This window comes from Arctopsyche grandis, chromosome 13 (genome assembly GCF_051622035.1).
Source record: "Arctopsyche grandis isolate Sample6627 chromosome 13, ASM5162203v2, whole genome shotgun sequence".
Taxonomy (NCBI): domain Eukaryota; kingdom Metazoa; phylum Arthropoda; class Insecta; order Trichoptera; family Hydropsychidae; genus Arctopsyche; species Arctopsyche grandis.
Window position 1 is genome coordinate 25,006,151 of NC_135367.1, and position 14,408 is coordinate 25,020,558.

The window sequence follows — 14,408 nt, forward strand, 5'->3', positions numbered from 1 at the left end:
TATACCGAGATTGATTCGGTGATCGCAAAAGTGAATCGTTACGAGGTAACCGCCGCAATGAAAATTCGGCGTACAGGAAAATCGGCGTATAGAAAACTGGGCAAATATTATTGCACGAATGTTTTTGATAATGATAATAATAAAAATCTTGCAAAAAAGCATTCGCGCAATAATATTTGCGCGGTTTCCCGCAGTAGCCCGTTTACCACCGAGATTATCCCGGTTTCAAGCATTTCGTATTGCGCCTAGTAATATAAAATAATTCTGTTTCGTTGCATATAACTAATTGCAAGTTTGTTTACGTGTGACGAGACTAAATAAAAAAGTTTATATATCTGACATTGTAAAATGGTAACATACAGATATATTGAAATTGAGATTGTCTAGGCAGATCTGTAAACCCCACTAGTATCTTTTTGCGAATTAAGTGACTGTTGCAAAGAGGGATAAAAATATTTTCTCAATTCTGGACATTTCCATAATTCTACTGTTTTGTAGCTGTTGTACAATACTCTGGTGAGAAGTATCATGGAGTACGCATCTATGATCTGGAGTCCTCCAGCCAAAATTCAATCTATAAATTTGAACTTATCCAAAGACACTTTCTCCAGCCTTTTTATAAGGAGCAATATGGGATTTACCCAAATTTATTTCCTTCAAGATTTGTCATGGGTATGGTCGGCTACACTTATATTGAACACAGAAGGAATATTGCCCTCACTAAGTTCTTATTTTCTATATTTAGAGGTTTTATCTCATGCCAGACTATTCTGGCGGAGATAAGCCTTCATGCTCCGGAGAGTTTAATTTGGACCCGCCTCCATCTCCTATTTCATATTCCTCTAGCAAGAACTGTGGTATATATGTGAATTCTCCCATCCCTCGAGGCCTCCGTTTCTTAAATTCACTGGATGGTGCCATTAACATTTGTCACATCTATTTTCATTCGCTGCACCGCTTCCTCAGTTACGGGGGTCGCAACCAACTAGAGCAGTTAATAGCTGACAATTTTAATTGTTAATTCACATTTGGGATGTAGCCCGTTTACCGAATTTTTAATGTCATGTATTTTTTCTTTTATATTTTTTCTCTTTTCTTAATGGGGCCGTCCACACCAACGATATTACTTGCAATATTTTCCATATCCAGTTCCCATATTGCAGCCTGTGGTTGCCATTTAGGAACTGGAAAATATCGTAAGTTATATCGTTGGTGGGAACGTAGCCTATCGGTTAAGCACAGTCGTCGCTTTGGAGCAATCTGTTAGGCGATTAATTAATGTGCATGATTAATTGATATAAAATAATTTAATTAAATTTCAAGAGGAGAGGGGAAAGGATTTTTTATAGCACGTGGCACCTTTTTAGTTTGATTTGCTTTTTTTTTCAACACAAAATCATTTAAAACTGCTAAACCGTAGTTTCCCCCCAAAAAAAAAAGAAGTGTCATTTACTAACGATGTACTTAAAAAATAGTCCTAATAGAACAATTAAATATCGCTTATAATATTTTCCGGGCTTAAATTAAATTGCAGATTTTTTTAAAAGTAAAACAAAAACTATAAGTTCATTTTGATTTTGGTGATTTGAACAGAATCACAAATGAAGGGAGATGGCCGTGAAGAGCGACGTTATTGCCAATCGAGCGGCAGCCGGCGGGCGACTGCGAGCCTGACGAGGACGAGAGCGAGCGGCGAAAGGCAGAATTATTCCGACGGCCCGATTCCCATCTCCCGGAACCCGGATCCCGGATCCCGGATCCTGATACGAGTCGGCCCGATCCGTGTGGACCAACCGAACGTGCCTACGCCTACTTCCGGTCGCTCGATTCGCCGTTTGCAGTTTGCAGTTTGCAATTTCCGCCGCTGTCATCGTCGTAGTTGCGGTTCGCAGTTTCGCGACTGTTTCGTGTTCACGATGGCATCTGCATCGGAGTGCGAGCCGAAGACTCCGCTCGTCTCGGCCGAGGACAAGGAGGAGGCCGAGAAGCTGAAGGAGAGAGCCAACCAGCTTTTCAAAGGTGGTTCATAGGTTATGTCAGATCGGATCGCGCCGGACCGGACCGGACCGGGTCGGGCCATTTCCTGGCCGTTGCTAGTGTCATTATCGCGATTGCTGCGAGCGCGGCCATAACGCTATCATTATCGCCCCGTGTCGCCTCGTGTTTTGTCTATTCTTTTCGATCGTACCGGTCAATTTTTGCCTCTGTACACATTTGATGTCTTCCAGCAATGTTGCCACAGTCACTACGTCGACGAAATAAATAATTCATTTTAAATATATTATTCAATTGTTTCGACGAGGATACAATTAATACATGGATTTAATTTCAAAATTATGACACCTCGTGTGCATACAATGGAGCTCTGAGTATTCACTACTAATATATTATATGTATGACTAGTGTTGTATGAAATATCATCGCATGGCCGTTTGGCATATTAAGTTATTAAATAAATAAAAATTAAAAGAAATATGTCGGTGCTGTGTTCGATCTGCACACGGTCGAATCTTTTTCATATATATTTAATTTATATTGTTTAATATGAACAAAAAAAATGGTAAAAACCACATACAAAATTATTGGATTAAATAAATTTTCAACAGAAGGCGGAGACTTAGCGCCGTCTATTTGCCTAGAGGAAACAGTATATATAGAAGTTTTGGTGCTACCTTAGTATGCGGTCTACCTTCACATATCTTCTTTAGTATGCGATCTACCTTCACGTTTTACTTTAATATGAGATCTCAGTTCTCGCGTGTGACACTGAGAACTAACAACCCAATATTAAATGAATAGGGCCAACCTTAACTTAACCTAACCTTTCCTGACCCCTAAATAAATAGGTGTCGGCTGCTAAGATATCTTTTTTTTTTAAGTTTTATTTCATCAATATTTTCACAAAAAAAAACCTATCTTAGCGGCCAACAACTTATGTTTATTTAAGGGTCAGGATAGGTTAGGTTAAGTTAAGTTGGCCCTATTCATTTAAGATTTGGTTAAGAGATATTTATCTGCTGACGATATTTTGATAGAAATGCTTCAACAACATTATGGGGCGGCAGGAAAAAACAAAAATTGTAATAAACATTGTGTTGCTACGATACAAATAAAAAAAAAATAGTCGACTGCGATTCAAAGGTAGATCGCATACTAAAGTAGCACCAAAGTTTTTTTTTCTTTTATTATTACATTCGTACGTTTTGTTGGCATACATATGTATATCGAATCCAAACTATTATAGTACGGTAAGCGTTATCTCAGACAAGACAGTCCCGTTCACTATTGATTAATAGTGAACGGGACCGCCATTATATACAAGCTTTTAACAACAATAAAATTAGCCATTTTGAGCGCTGACGTCTTTTCTGTTGAAAGCACGCCACGGTGAAAATTTCGCCAACATTTAAAACTAGAATTATTTAGAAATCCAATAGAAAACAGGTATAAAAATTGTAGCTAGTCCAAACAAACCCTAGATAACTACCGCTGAGTATTTCAAGTTTTGTCATGCCAAACCAAGTTTTGTAAATGCCAAACCACAATCTAAAATACTCAGCAGTTAAGGATTTCCATCGGGAAATTCTGCTATGGTTACAAATTCAGAAAGTCCGATGTAAACCAGTCTTTATTAACATTGACACGGATTACACGACCCATTTTTACTTTTTTTTCAATGCTACCTGGAAAGGCTTAGCGGATAGTATTCTTGTTTACTCTGTAAGTACTCAAAATACAACGCCTATCGGCGTTTTTCTCGCCCATGGACTTGTTTGCAAAACGCCGATCGGCGTTGGTTAGCATTCAAAGGGCTAATAAACTGAATCAATCATTGAGTAATTCAACACTGATGAAAAAATATTTATAATCGAAATATAAACCAAATGGTCAGATACTTTTTGTAGTACATCGTCCAATTGACATAATTTCTCTTATCTTAAAATTACACAGCAATCCAAATATGAAACGTACATACAGTCAATAGACCAATTATTCTTATCTCAACTCTTTCTTGTTTACGTACTGCGAATTGCATGCATTTACTTTTGAACATACACATTAATGCATACGTTTAAACTTGCAGATCAACATTATGAAGAAGCCGTCAATGTGTACTCTGAATGCATCAACAAAGACCCTAACAATGCGGTCTACTTCGCCAACAGAAGCATCTCATACTTGAGGACGGAATGCTTCGGCTATGCGCTTTCCGACGCTTCGTCGGCCATTAAATGCAACAAAAGCTATGTCAAAGGATACTATCGACGAGCTGCTGCTTACATGTCCCTAGGAAAATTCAAATTAGCTCTAAAAGACTTTGAATACGTTAGTTTTTTTTTTAATATTGTTTGACGTGTGAACTTTGTATTTGACCACTTGTATTGATTGCTTTGCTTTTGTAGGTTTCAAAATTGCTTCCAAACAATGACAGTGCCAAGTCGAAGTACATAGAATGCAACAAAATAGTTAAACAAATGGACTTCGCCAGGGCAATCGCCGGAGATAAACAGAAATCAATAGCAGACACTTTAAATTTGGATGCTATGAGTGTGTTTTTTTTTTATCTTTAATCAATTTTAGTTTTTTTAGATACTGATCTCTTGCTGAGATACCTGGCCTAATTTGTATACAATAAAATAACATTTCTTAGTTGTTATTGTGATCCAGGGTTTTCCAAACTATTTCTGCAATCCCCAAACACTTCGCAAACCCGGAAATTTTAATGGAACTTTTAGGTTGGGTTATTCTTACGGATACAATTTAACTGTACATTAAGAAAAATACATTGTATCTTAAAAAATATGTTCGGTGCATTAAGCAATCTCGTATTGTGCATCAAATAAAATATTTTGGCATTATTAAGTGACCATTAAAAAATATGAAACGATCATTCGAAAAAATAGATTTTAGCATTAGAATGGATACAAAAAGTGGCAACGTTACAGTCTTCCGCTATTCACAACTGTGAACTGTCAAAAGTGTTTACTTTTGTTTCTCACTAGTGAAATATAATCTTAAATTAATAAAAAACCAACCCTCACTTAACCTAACCTAACCAAACCATAAATATATAATACCTAGCCAAACGTTAAGTGGCGAATATTTTTTTCAATGATCAAAGCAAACTTTATAGTCTTTTAGAAATGTACAGAAACTTTTTAATATATATACCATAGCTACTTTCTGTATACGTGAATACAACACCTTTCATCTTTCCTAGTATTACTCGAGCACCATCTGTACAAATATCAATACACTTCTCCCAAACTATCTCTTGATTTGTAATGTAATCATAAATACAGCTGAATATATATCTTCTGTAGTTTGTCCATTTAAATATGCGCACATGAGTAAATCTTCCTCAATACTTTTAGATGAACAAATACTAGTAGTACAGCAAGTCCCGCGACATCTGTAGATTCGTCCATTTGCAATGCATGTTCACTGCAAAGTCCAAGACGTTGAATCAACCCTTTCTCTATGCTAGTAGAAAGATATTTAATGCGTCGTGAAACATTATTGTGGAGATTCATCATCACTCGCCTTTCAATATGTAGTAGAAGATCTTTAAATACGTTGCAGTATATAAAACCTTTCCAAATTGTCGCAGAACTCCTATTCAGGTTCAGCGGAACACTGATGTTCCGCGGAACATAGTTTGGGAACCCTGTTGTAATCAATACAATCAATGTTTATAGCATCAGCTATCGTATATTTCAAAATTCCTCTAATACGTGAATCATCTACTACATAGTACTATTTTTAATTTGATTTAATTTTTTAGCAATCGAAGACAAATATGATGGACCTGTATTAGAAAATGAAAAAGTTACTTTAGAATTTATCAAAGACCTTATGGAAACATACAAAAATCAAAAAAAGCTTCATAGGAAATATGCATACAAAGTATATCCACTTTCAAATGTACTTTTCTGGTGTTCAAAAAAAGAATCAATCTATAAGACAATTCATGTTTCAGATTCTCTTGGATATCAAGTCGTATTTTGAAACGCAACCGTCTTTAGTACACGTCACGATTCCCGACAAAAACAAATTCACAGTATGCGGTGACATTCACGGTCAGTTCTACGATCTGATGAACATATTCGAACTGAACGGTCTGCCGTCGCCGACCAATCCTTACCTGTTCAATGGCGATTTTGTCGACAGGGGTTCGTTTAGCGTGGAATGCATATTCACCCTATTTAGCTTTAAACTTTTACTGCCTGATCACTTCTTCATGTCTCGTGGTATGTTTTCAACTGTACGTGTTCGAATTGTACTCGTTTGATTGTGTCGGAATGTATTTGAATTGTTCCTCGTTTCAGGAAACCACGAGTCGTCCACTATGAATCAAATGTACGGATTCGAAGGCGAAGTCAAGGCCAAGTATACGGAACAGATGGCAGATCTCTTCACCGAGGTATACAATTGGTTACCGCTCGCACATTGCCTTAACAGTAAGGTACTAGTAATGCACGGAGGTCTCTTCTCCGAAGACAATATAACATTAAAGGATATCGCCGCCATCGACAGGAACAAACAACCGCCTGCTGAAGGTTATTCTCATTTTATACGTCTATATTTAATTGATTTTGTGCCATATGTCTATATATGTGGGTTGAATTGAATAGACTAGCAGTTAGTTTATGATGCTTTGAGCAAAGTGGTCACGGGTTCAAATCCCCTAATGGTTTCTGCTGGCCAGATCTTAGATTTGTGACTCCAAGTCGATCATTTCCTATCAGAATTTGCCAATATATCTGATTTCCATTGAAACGGTTCCAACAAATGATATGGGTTCAATCTGTAAGATCTACATAGGTTTTGAAATTGAGCCCACTTGTGTCTTTCAAATACCTACTTATTTATCTACTGGTAATGCAAATAAAATCTTATTTAGCCTTCAGGCATTCTGAAAACTAGTTTTAATCGCAATATACAGGGATAGTATTCCACTTTGACTCCTTTTTTATATATCGCGGAATAGACTAGTGGTCAGCATTTAATACTTTGAACAAATTGGTCACGGGTTCAAGTTCTACTGGTTTCTGCTGGCCAGATCTTGGATTTCTGACTCCAGGTCGATCGTTTCCTATCAGAATTTGCCAATTTATCTGATTTCCATTGAAACGGTTCGAACAAATTGCCAACCTTACCCATTTTCTCGCAAATTTCACGTTTGCAGCAATCTCGAGTTTCGCTGAATTGTATGAAATGCTGCAAATTTACAAATTTGACCATAGATGTCTCTGTGGATGCTAATTGATATGTATTTAATTTGTATAATTTTAATAACACGTATCAAATATAATGTTTATGGCCAGAAAGGCGCATTGGGTTTCGGGTAACCCTTCCTGGTGTTAATTAAAAATAAGATTAGCTCATTTAATAATGTAGGATTGCTGTTTTATCTAACTTATAGGTATCATGTGCGAACTGTTGTGGTCGGATCCGCAACCGGAGAACGGCCGCGCGCCCAGTAAAAGAGGAGTAGGATGTCAATTCGGTCCAGATGTCACCGAGAGATTCCTCAAACTCAACAATCTCCAATATGTCATACGCAGTCACGAAGTCAAGAGCAAGGGCTATGAAGTGGCACACAACGGGAAATGCATAACAGTATTCTCGGCACCTAAATATTGGTTTGCTCATTGAAAAAAAATACTTTCACCTATATATCATATCAATTGTTTTGAATTTACTCATGTTTTGTGTCATATTCTAGCGATACTATGGACAATCAAGGGGCTTTCATCACGATGAATGGCGCCGATATGATTCCGAATTTCACATCATACGATGCTGTCGTTAGTATTTCGCTCATCACAGTGATATTTTCAATGATAGTGTTGTTTGTAAATATGATTGTTTCTTTGATTGCAGGAACATCCTGATGTTAGACCGATGGCTTACGCCAACGCGTTGCTTAGATTGATGTGTTAACATCACAAGTGCTTATTTATTGTTTTGGTAATGTTTTACACATCTGTAAGGGGCTGCAGGTAGCCTTCGATAATTTCTAAATAATTTTAATCGACATATCAAGAGTATTATGAATCTGACTTCTCATCGAAAACTTGATTTTCTATTCGAAAACATTACACATAAATGGTTCGTTTCATTCCTCGTTTGCATTTATAACCCGTATATATGTATCTTTGAAGGAGATTCATTCGGAGAAGTCATTTTTTTACATTATTCCGACACTTTCGAACAAATTTTATTTTATATATGTATGTATGTGTATCTCAAATGATTTTTTTTGTTCATCGGTCTATCTTTCCGACGTATATGTACTAATAAAAAATAAATACATTACATTCGTATGTGATTCGTGCTTTGGCAATACTATCCTAAATTACGTATTCACGAGGCTGTATTGAAACATCGCACAGTGAATAGTTAAGTAATGAAAGTACAATAATTTTTGTTATTGAAAAATCTCAAAGTTTTAGGCGAAAGTATTCTTGTACATAGAGAGAAACAAATTGTAACATTGTAATTACCCCTTTCGATTATGATTAATGAACATTTTGTATATAATTGCATTTTATAGTAGGCGAGAGAGCATGGTTTAATCTGCACGCATACAACCGTCGTACATTGAAAATTCGAATGTATCTTTGTAATTTTGATAACTATCGAATATTAATTTTTATTTCATTATTTTTTTGTTACATTTCATTATATACTTTGTATCGCAGAGTTTACATCGATCAAATTTCAAAATGGAAGTTCCTCGATTCAATTTACATCGTTGTGATTTGTATGGTACTTTTAACACATTGACCAGTGATTGTACACATTAACCAATGATCGTTCATATTAACCAGTGATTGTACGCATCAATCGATTTATTGGTAAATGTGAAAAACTAAGAAGCTCAAATCGGAAGGATTTGAAGCCACTTTTTATAGTATTTTGTAAGAACATAAATAAGTATGTTAACAATTAAAACATTTTCCAAAACTAGACCTTATCAATGTATTTTTTTTTTTACTTTATTTCATACACGTGTCCTTATTTTAACCTGTAATATTAAGTTCTCATTCCAGATAATAGTGAAGATGATCGAATTTCCGTCTAGATATTAAAAGTAAATAATAAATAAATGCAATAATATTCATAATAGTAAAAAACACTATTTTATATATAATGTACTGAAATACATTTACGTATTCGTTTGTATTTATTAGGCCTGATCCTAGATGTAATCATATGGTAAATCGGACTTGAAATGACATCTTAAGCATATGCGCCAGTATTAATATAAGAAACAAAAAAAATACCATACAAATATGAACGATGTAATCAATTTTTCAGTGATTGCTTACACTTCTGATACAATATTTTATTTTCTTAATAAATTTACACAATCATCGAACCAAATATATGAATTGATGTAAACTTGATGATATTTTAGCTCTTTTTTTGTTCGTTTTACTATTTGTAATGGCTCAATATTGATCTTCAGCATGCATTCTTCTAGTTATGCAAACCAATTTTAATGTCAATTGTGATCCTACCGAGGCATCTTTGGTGTTTCGTCGGTACTCACGTCACGCCTATGTCTAGGATATACGGACTCGGAACACTAAATAAATAATAGTCAATTGTGAATGTCGTTATTATATAACCATATTCTTTATGTATAATTTAATAATGAATGTTTTGTTTCTATTTAAATGAATTTAGAAAGCTCGTATGTATGTTTTAAGAAGTTAGTGAAACATTGTAAGCAATCCGATGATTATGCTTTGTAAAAATATTGAAGGATAAGAAGAAAATGTGGGGGGGAAAACCTTTTTTTACATAATAATCTGCCTTGGAAATCTATCACTGATGTCATACAAACAGTAAACTAAGTACATTTGTAATTTTTAAATATACATAGAATACTAAAATATGTTTTTGAAATAAATTTTAATAATGCTTTATTTCTATTGTTCTCACTTACATTGTTATTTGTGAATAATAATAACCCTATTATAAAATGCATTTTCAAACAATTTCACGTCTGCCTCTTTAGAACTTAAATAACTAATCAAATAAAATTAAATTAAATACAGAATTAATTACACGGGCAATATGTTTGTTAAAATCTTCAACACCATCTGTTTATCAAGTTGACACCGAGAGTACAAAGAATGGCAGTCTGTGTTCACGTCTTTTCCAGCTTCCACGGCCTGTCTGATCGCCGTGCCGTCCAACATATTAACAATCAGCGTGTTCCTATAGATTTTGGATGAAACAATAGTTAGACCAGACAAATCCAGCTGATGTATAGCATTAGGTGTACATATGTATTGCTCTTACTCGGATATCGAAGATATGAATCGATCTACGTCTGTAGCATTACCGACGGCCATATTGTCCAGAGCTGATTGAACATAGGAACAAGTGAATCTTTGTACACACGAAGACGAGTCTACGTTGTATCTGTCCAGCGTCGAGTCCAACTTTGTAAGCATAGCTGTGAAAGAACTCATGTCCGCTTCCACACCTGCAATCGTATAGATGTAGAAACCAATATATAAAGTATATGATTAACTTAACTTATAAGCTAAGCTCACTTCTTCCGTATCCTCCTGCTCCTCCTCCTCCGTAGCTACTGGAAAAAGCGTGCATTAACTTCGGCAGGATTAGAACCGCTCCCAAGCCGAGGAGAGATCCTAGAAGTACTCCTCCGAGATCTATCTTCACCGGGCCGTATAATCCGGATACGCCGCCACCTGATGGATATGCTCCCTAAGAGAAATGGGTGTTCATAGGTGAATAGTCTAATGATTGGTACTTTAAAATGGGGATTAATCTTTGTACTTGTATTCCGTTGCCTCCGTAAGCTGTTATACCAAAGCGTTGAGTCCTCTGCTCCACTGATCCGCCCAAGGAGTTGGCTGCTTCTTGTGGTGTGTCAAGTCTTTCCAAGGTGGTTTCGACTCTTCCTGAAGGCTCGGCTATCTGGTCGTTCATCCGAAAGAATCCGTTGTTCGGTTGGAAACCATTACTGCAATTATTCAAATAGTTTTCCAATAATGATACATATGTAGATGTTCAATGCAATGAAAGGGAAGATGTATGTATGTATATTAAGAATAAGAAGAAAAGACCGTTTGACCAAAGTTATATTATATAAAACAGTTTACACAGTTACAGTTCATAAATCAATTAAGTAACATCTAATATATAATTTTGAAAGAGACTTTGTATGTATGTAACTATTGTTGGTTCGTAGAAAAACAAATGAAATCAATTTAATAAAATATTTACTATTAGATTGGCCATGTTTAAGCGGTTCATATTACAGATACTGAGCGAAGCCGGGTAAAACAACTAGTCTAATATATAACTTCGAAAGAGACTTAGTAACTATTTTTGGTTCGTAAATCGTGACGTCATCGAACAAATGAATATTCAAATAAATTTAATAAAATGTTTACTATTAGATTGGCCATGTTTAAGCGGTTTATATTACAAGTACCGAGCGAAGCCGGGTAAAAACACTACTATGTAATAAACCAAATTAGTAGTGCCAGAATGGGCCAATTTGAGACAAGAGATTTCCATCTTCAAAGGGGGTGACCGTGAAAAAGTCGAAAATATTCGTTTATCATGCATACATATGAAAAACGGTTAGTATATATATATATATATATATATATATATATATATATATATATATATATATATATATATATATATATATATATATCAGTGGCGTGCGGAAGTCTCTCTCCCCCCCGTCGTACATCCTCACTTAATTTTCGCGAGCAGGATAAAACAGGAACAAGAGGCTTTTCCTCCCGTATCCTGCGCGCGCACATTAAACAAGGATGTATGACAAAAAGAGAGATAATTTCACCGCATTCCACTGATATATATATATAATATTATATATTCATAGTACCGTTTACCATGCACCGTTTTTTTTTTTGATCTTTCGACTTAAGATCTTTGCCTTCCGATATTTGCTTTTTCGACCTTTTCACTTTCGGTGCCGTGAGGTAGACCCAGGATTGAAATTTCTAACATATCTACGATCATAAAATCCTAAAGAAAGCCGCACTAATCTAATAGATAGGTATATTATAACAAATACGAACTTGTTGGCTTGATGATGATGATTGGTCGTCACAGCATTGACGGCCACACCGAGCACAACCCCCAGAGTCAAAGTCGCCAAAAGAACACGATGCATCTCGATGAAGTAGCCGACTATCAGACTCGATCGTTATCAGACACTGAGACTCGAATGGCACTCCATCGTCCATTTATAAGAATATCATCGGTCACGGTGGTTACTCGTCGACAATGACTAGGAGCCATCAAGAAATCGCGAACGCGGATGAGGTAACGTCGCACGTTGCGCATCTCTCGCCATTGTTCGCACAGCAATTTGCTTTTCCTTTCAGCTCCTCCCGTCTTTTCCCTTCGTCTTCTCGGCGGGGGGGAGGAGGAGGAGAAGATCTAAAACAATGCGTTTGGTTTCACTTTTGGCGAAGATACCATCTCAGTCACAATGGGTTGACAGTTTCTGGTCGGCTGGACACAATGGCGCAATCCGCGACCAATTTGTCGCATGCTGGGCCACACATTTTCGGCAACTTTGTGTTTTTTTTTTTTCGATGTGTGCTTGTTGATAAGGCGTATCATTGCCCAATTAAAAGGTGGTGTGTGCTGAACGCTGAAAATTATCGCTTCAGAAGCGTGAAGAGTGGAGAGTTTTGGGAAAGACACGTTGCTCCAAGCGGATGTATAATACATATTCCAGTGAAATCCAGTTCAACGATGAGCTAGCGAATCTATATAAAATTGTTTGTCTGTCTGTCTCGTATAGGCTCCCAAACCACTCGACCGATTACGATGGAACTTTCAGGATTTGTTGTATCTATGTATGTCGAGGAAGCTTACTGTGAAAAAAAAACTGGAAAAAAACCTCTTAATAATAATATTTGTAATTACGATTTTACCGACACGAAAGTTTGAAACGCCATTGTGTAGTTAAGGAAATGTGTTCGTTGGTAACCACGTTACCAGTTGGTTTATGACGACACGGCTTTGAAGAGACGTTATTTGAGCTCCAACCATCACTTGAAACGGGAACGGGAACGTAAAGATATTGGAAAAGAAGAATTACAAAAATCTTCGAGTTTAAGAAAGACTTCTAGCTTGTTTTTAAAAATATTAAGTTTTTCAGAATTTACTACATTGTTGGGAAGACTATTCCAAACTGTATCCACTCTGTTTGAAAAGATGGAATCTCTGATCAATCTATTCGATTTTTCTTTTTGGCGTCTGAGAGTGTGAACTTTAAGATGAGTGTTTTCATTGAACGTAATGAGTTTTGACATAGGACAATTAAGATGATTAATTATTATTTTAAAGACTTCGATTAAGTCGCCTCTTATTTATCTTGTCTCAAGTGTTATTAATATTAGCCAAAATATGTTTTAATTTTACTCATAAAACAATTTTCATATCAATCAAAGTGTCGACCTGCCCCCTTAACCACACCACTGATTATAAGATACCCAGGCATGTGTAAGAAGGACTATGAATGAAGCTACTAAGATTATAGATTATCTAAACATGGTTGAAAATAAAGTTGAAGTCAATTGGAAATAGCTTCGAAGCATTATTGGCAACTTCCAACTGTCTCAACATTAAGGACCCAGACACAGAATCGTACGGCACGACATAGACGACTCCAGCTGTGAGTGTGTACATATGTCTTGTGTCTATGTTAATTCGTACGTTATTATTATTTCGACTAGTTTCTCTTACATTTCTTCAGATATGGGAATCATCATTATCAATCACTGTCCACAATCACAATCACAATCTCCGACGAAAGGGTCTCTTGGACTGTATTCGTCGGGGGGGTGGTGGCCTCATGTTGAGGGCTTTAAGGGTCAAATTCCGTGACCTTTAAAGCGGGCTTAGTGTCAATCACTGTCAAACAAACAAGAAAAATATGGGTCTACCTCACGGGCCCGATTGTGAAACGCCCGAAAACGCAAATATCGGAAGGCAAAGATCGAAAATCGAAAGATCTTAAGTCGAAAGATAAAAAAGGGTGCATGGTAAATGGTACATACTCACTTAATTTGCGCGAGCAGGATACAACAGGAACAAGAGGAACAGGCTTTTCCTCCCGTGTTCTGCGCGCGCACATTAATATGGAGGAAAAGCCTCTTCCTCTTGTTCCTGTTGTATCCTGCTCGCGCAAATTAAGTGAGTATGTACCGTTTACCATGCACTCTTTTTTTTTTTTTTTTGATCTTTCGACTTAAGATCTTTCGATTTTCGATGTTTGCCTTCCAATATTTGCGTTTTCGGGCGTTTCACATTCGGGGTCGTCACGGAGACCGGAAAAATATATACCCAAAAACAAGGGGTGAGTT

The 14,408-nt window shown here is 36.4% G+C and overlaps 2 protein-coding genes across 2 annotated transcripts; one reads left to right on the top strand and one right to left on the bottom strand.

Moving 5' to 3' along the window:
- Window positions 1-1,610: 1,610 nt before the first annotated feature.
- Window positions 1,611-10,050, top strand: PpD3 (protein phosphatase D3). The gene is made up of 9 exons (XM_077445149.1): window positions 1,611-2,019; window positions 4,085-4,326; window positions 4,404-4,548; window positions 5,786-5,907; window positions 5,981-6,251; window positions 6,330-6,560; window positions 7,427-7,646; window positions 7,730-7,811; window positions 7,888-10,050. Exons 1-9 carry the CDS (start codon window positions 1,917-1,919, stop codon window positions 7,945-7,947), a joined length of 1,476 nt encoding a protein of 491 aa, XP_077301275.1. The 5' UTR covers window positions 1,611-1,916; the 3' UTR covers window positions 7,948-10,050.
- Window positions 9,918-13,955, bottom strand: Desi (DM4/DM12 domain-containing protein Desiccate). The gene is made up of 5 exons (XM_077445150.1): window positions 12,108-13,955; window positions 10,825-11,011; window positions 10,578-10,752; window positions 10,321-10,507; window positions 9,918-10,236 (listed from the first exon to the last, which is right to left on the bottom strand). Exons 1-5 carry the CDS (start codon window positions 12,200-12,202, stop codon window positions 10,080-10,082), a joined length of 801 nt encoding a protein of 266 aa, XP_077301276.1. The 5' UTR covers window positions 12,203-13,955; the 3' UTR covers window positions 9,918-10,079.
- Window positions 13,956-14,408: the final 453 nt, after the last annotated feature.

What these genes read in the sequence shown, in the direction of transcription:
- Desi (XM_077445150.1), bottom strand. Translation starts at nt 12,202, where the DNA reads ATGCATCGTGTTCTTTTGGCGACTTTGACTCTGGGGGTTGTGCTCGGT. An exon ending in AGCAGGAGGATACGGAAGAA is followed by an intron (nt 10,508 to 10,577) that starts GTGAGCTTAGCT and finishes ATACGATTGCAG; the next exon opens with GTGTGGAAGCGGACATGAGT. An exon ending in TTCATATCTTCGATATCCGA is followed by an intron (nt 10,237 to 10,320) that starts GTAAGAGCAATA and finishes CAAAATCTATAG; the next exon opens with GAACACGCTGATTGTTAATA.
- PpD3 (XM_077445149.1), top strand. Translation starts at nt 1,917, where the DNA reads ATGGCATCTGCATCGGAGTGCGAGCCGAAGACTCCGCTCGTCTCGGCC. An exon ending in TTTAAATTTGGATGCTATGA is followed by an intron (nt 4,549 to 5,785) that starts GTGTGTTTTTTT and finishes TTAATTTTTTAG; the next exon opens with CAATCGAAGACAAATATGAT. An exon ending in TCACATCATACGATGCTGTC is followed by an intron (nt 7,812 to 7,887) that starts GTTAGTATTTCG and finishes CTTTGATTGCAG; the next exon opens with GAACATCCTGATGTTAGACC.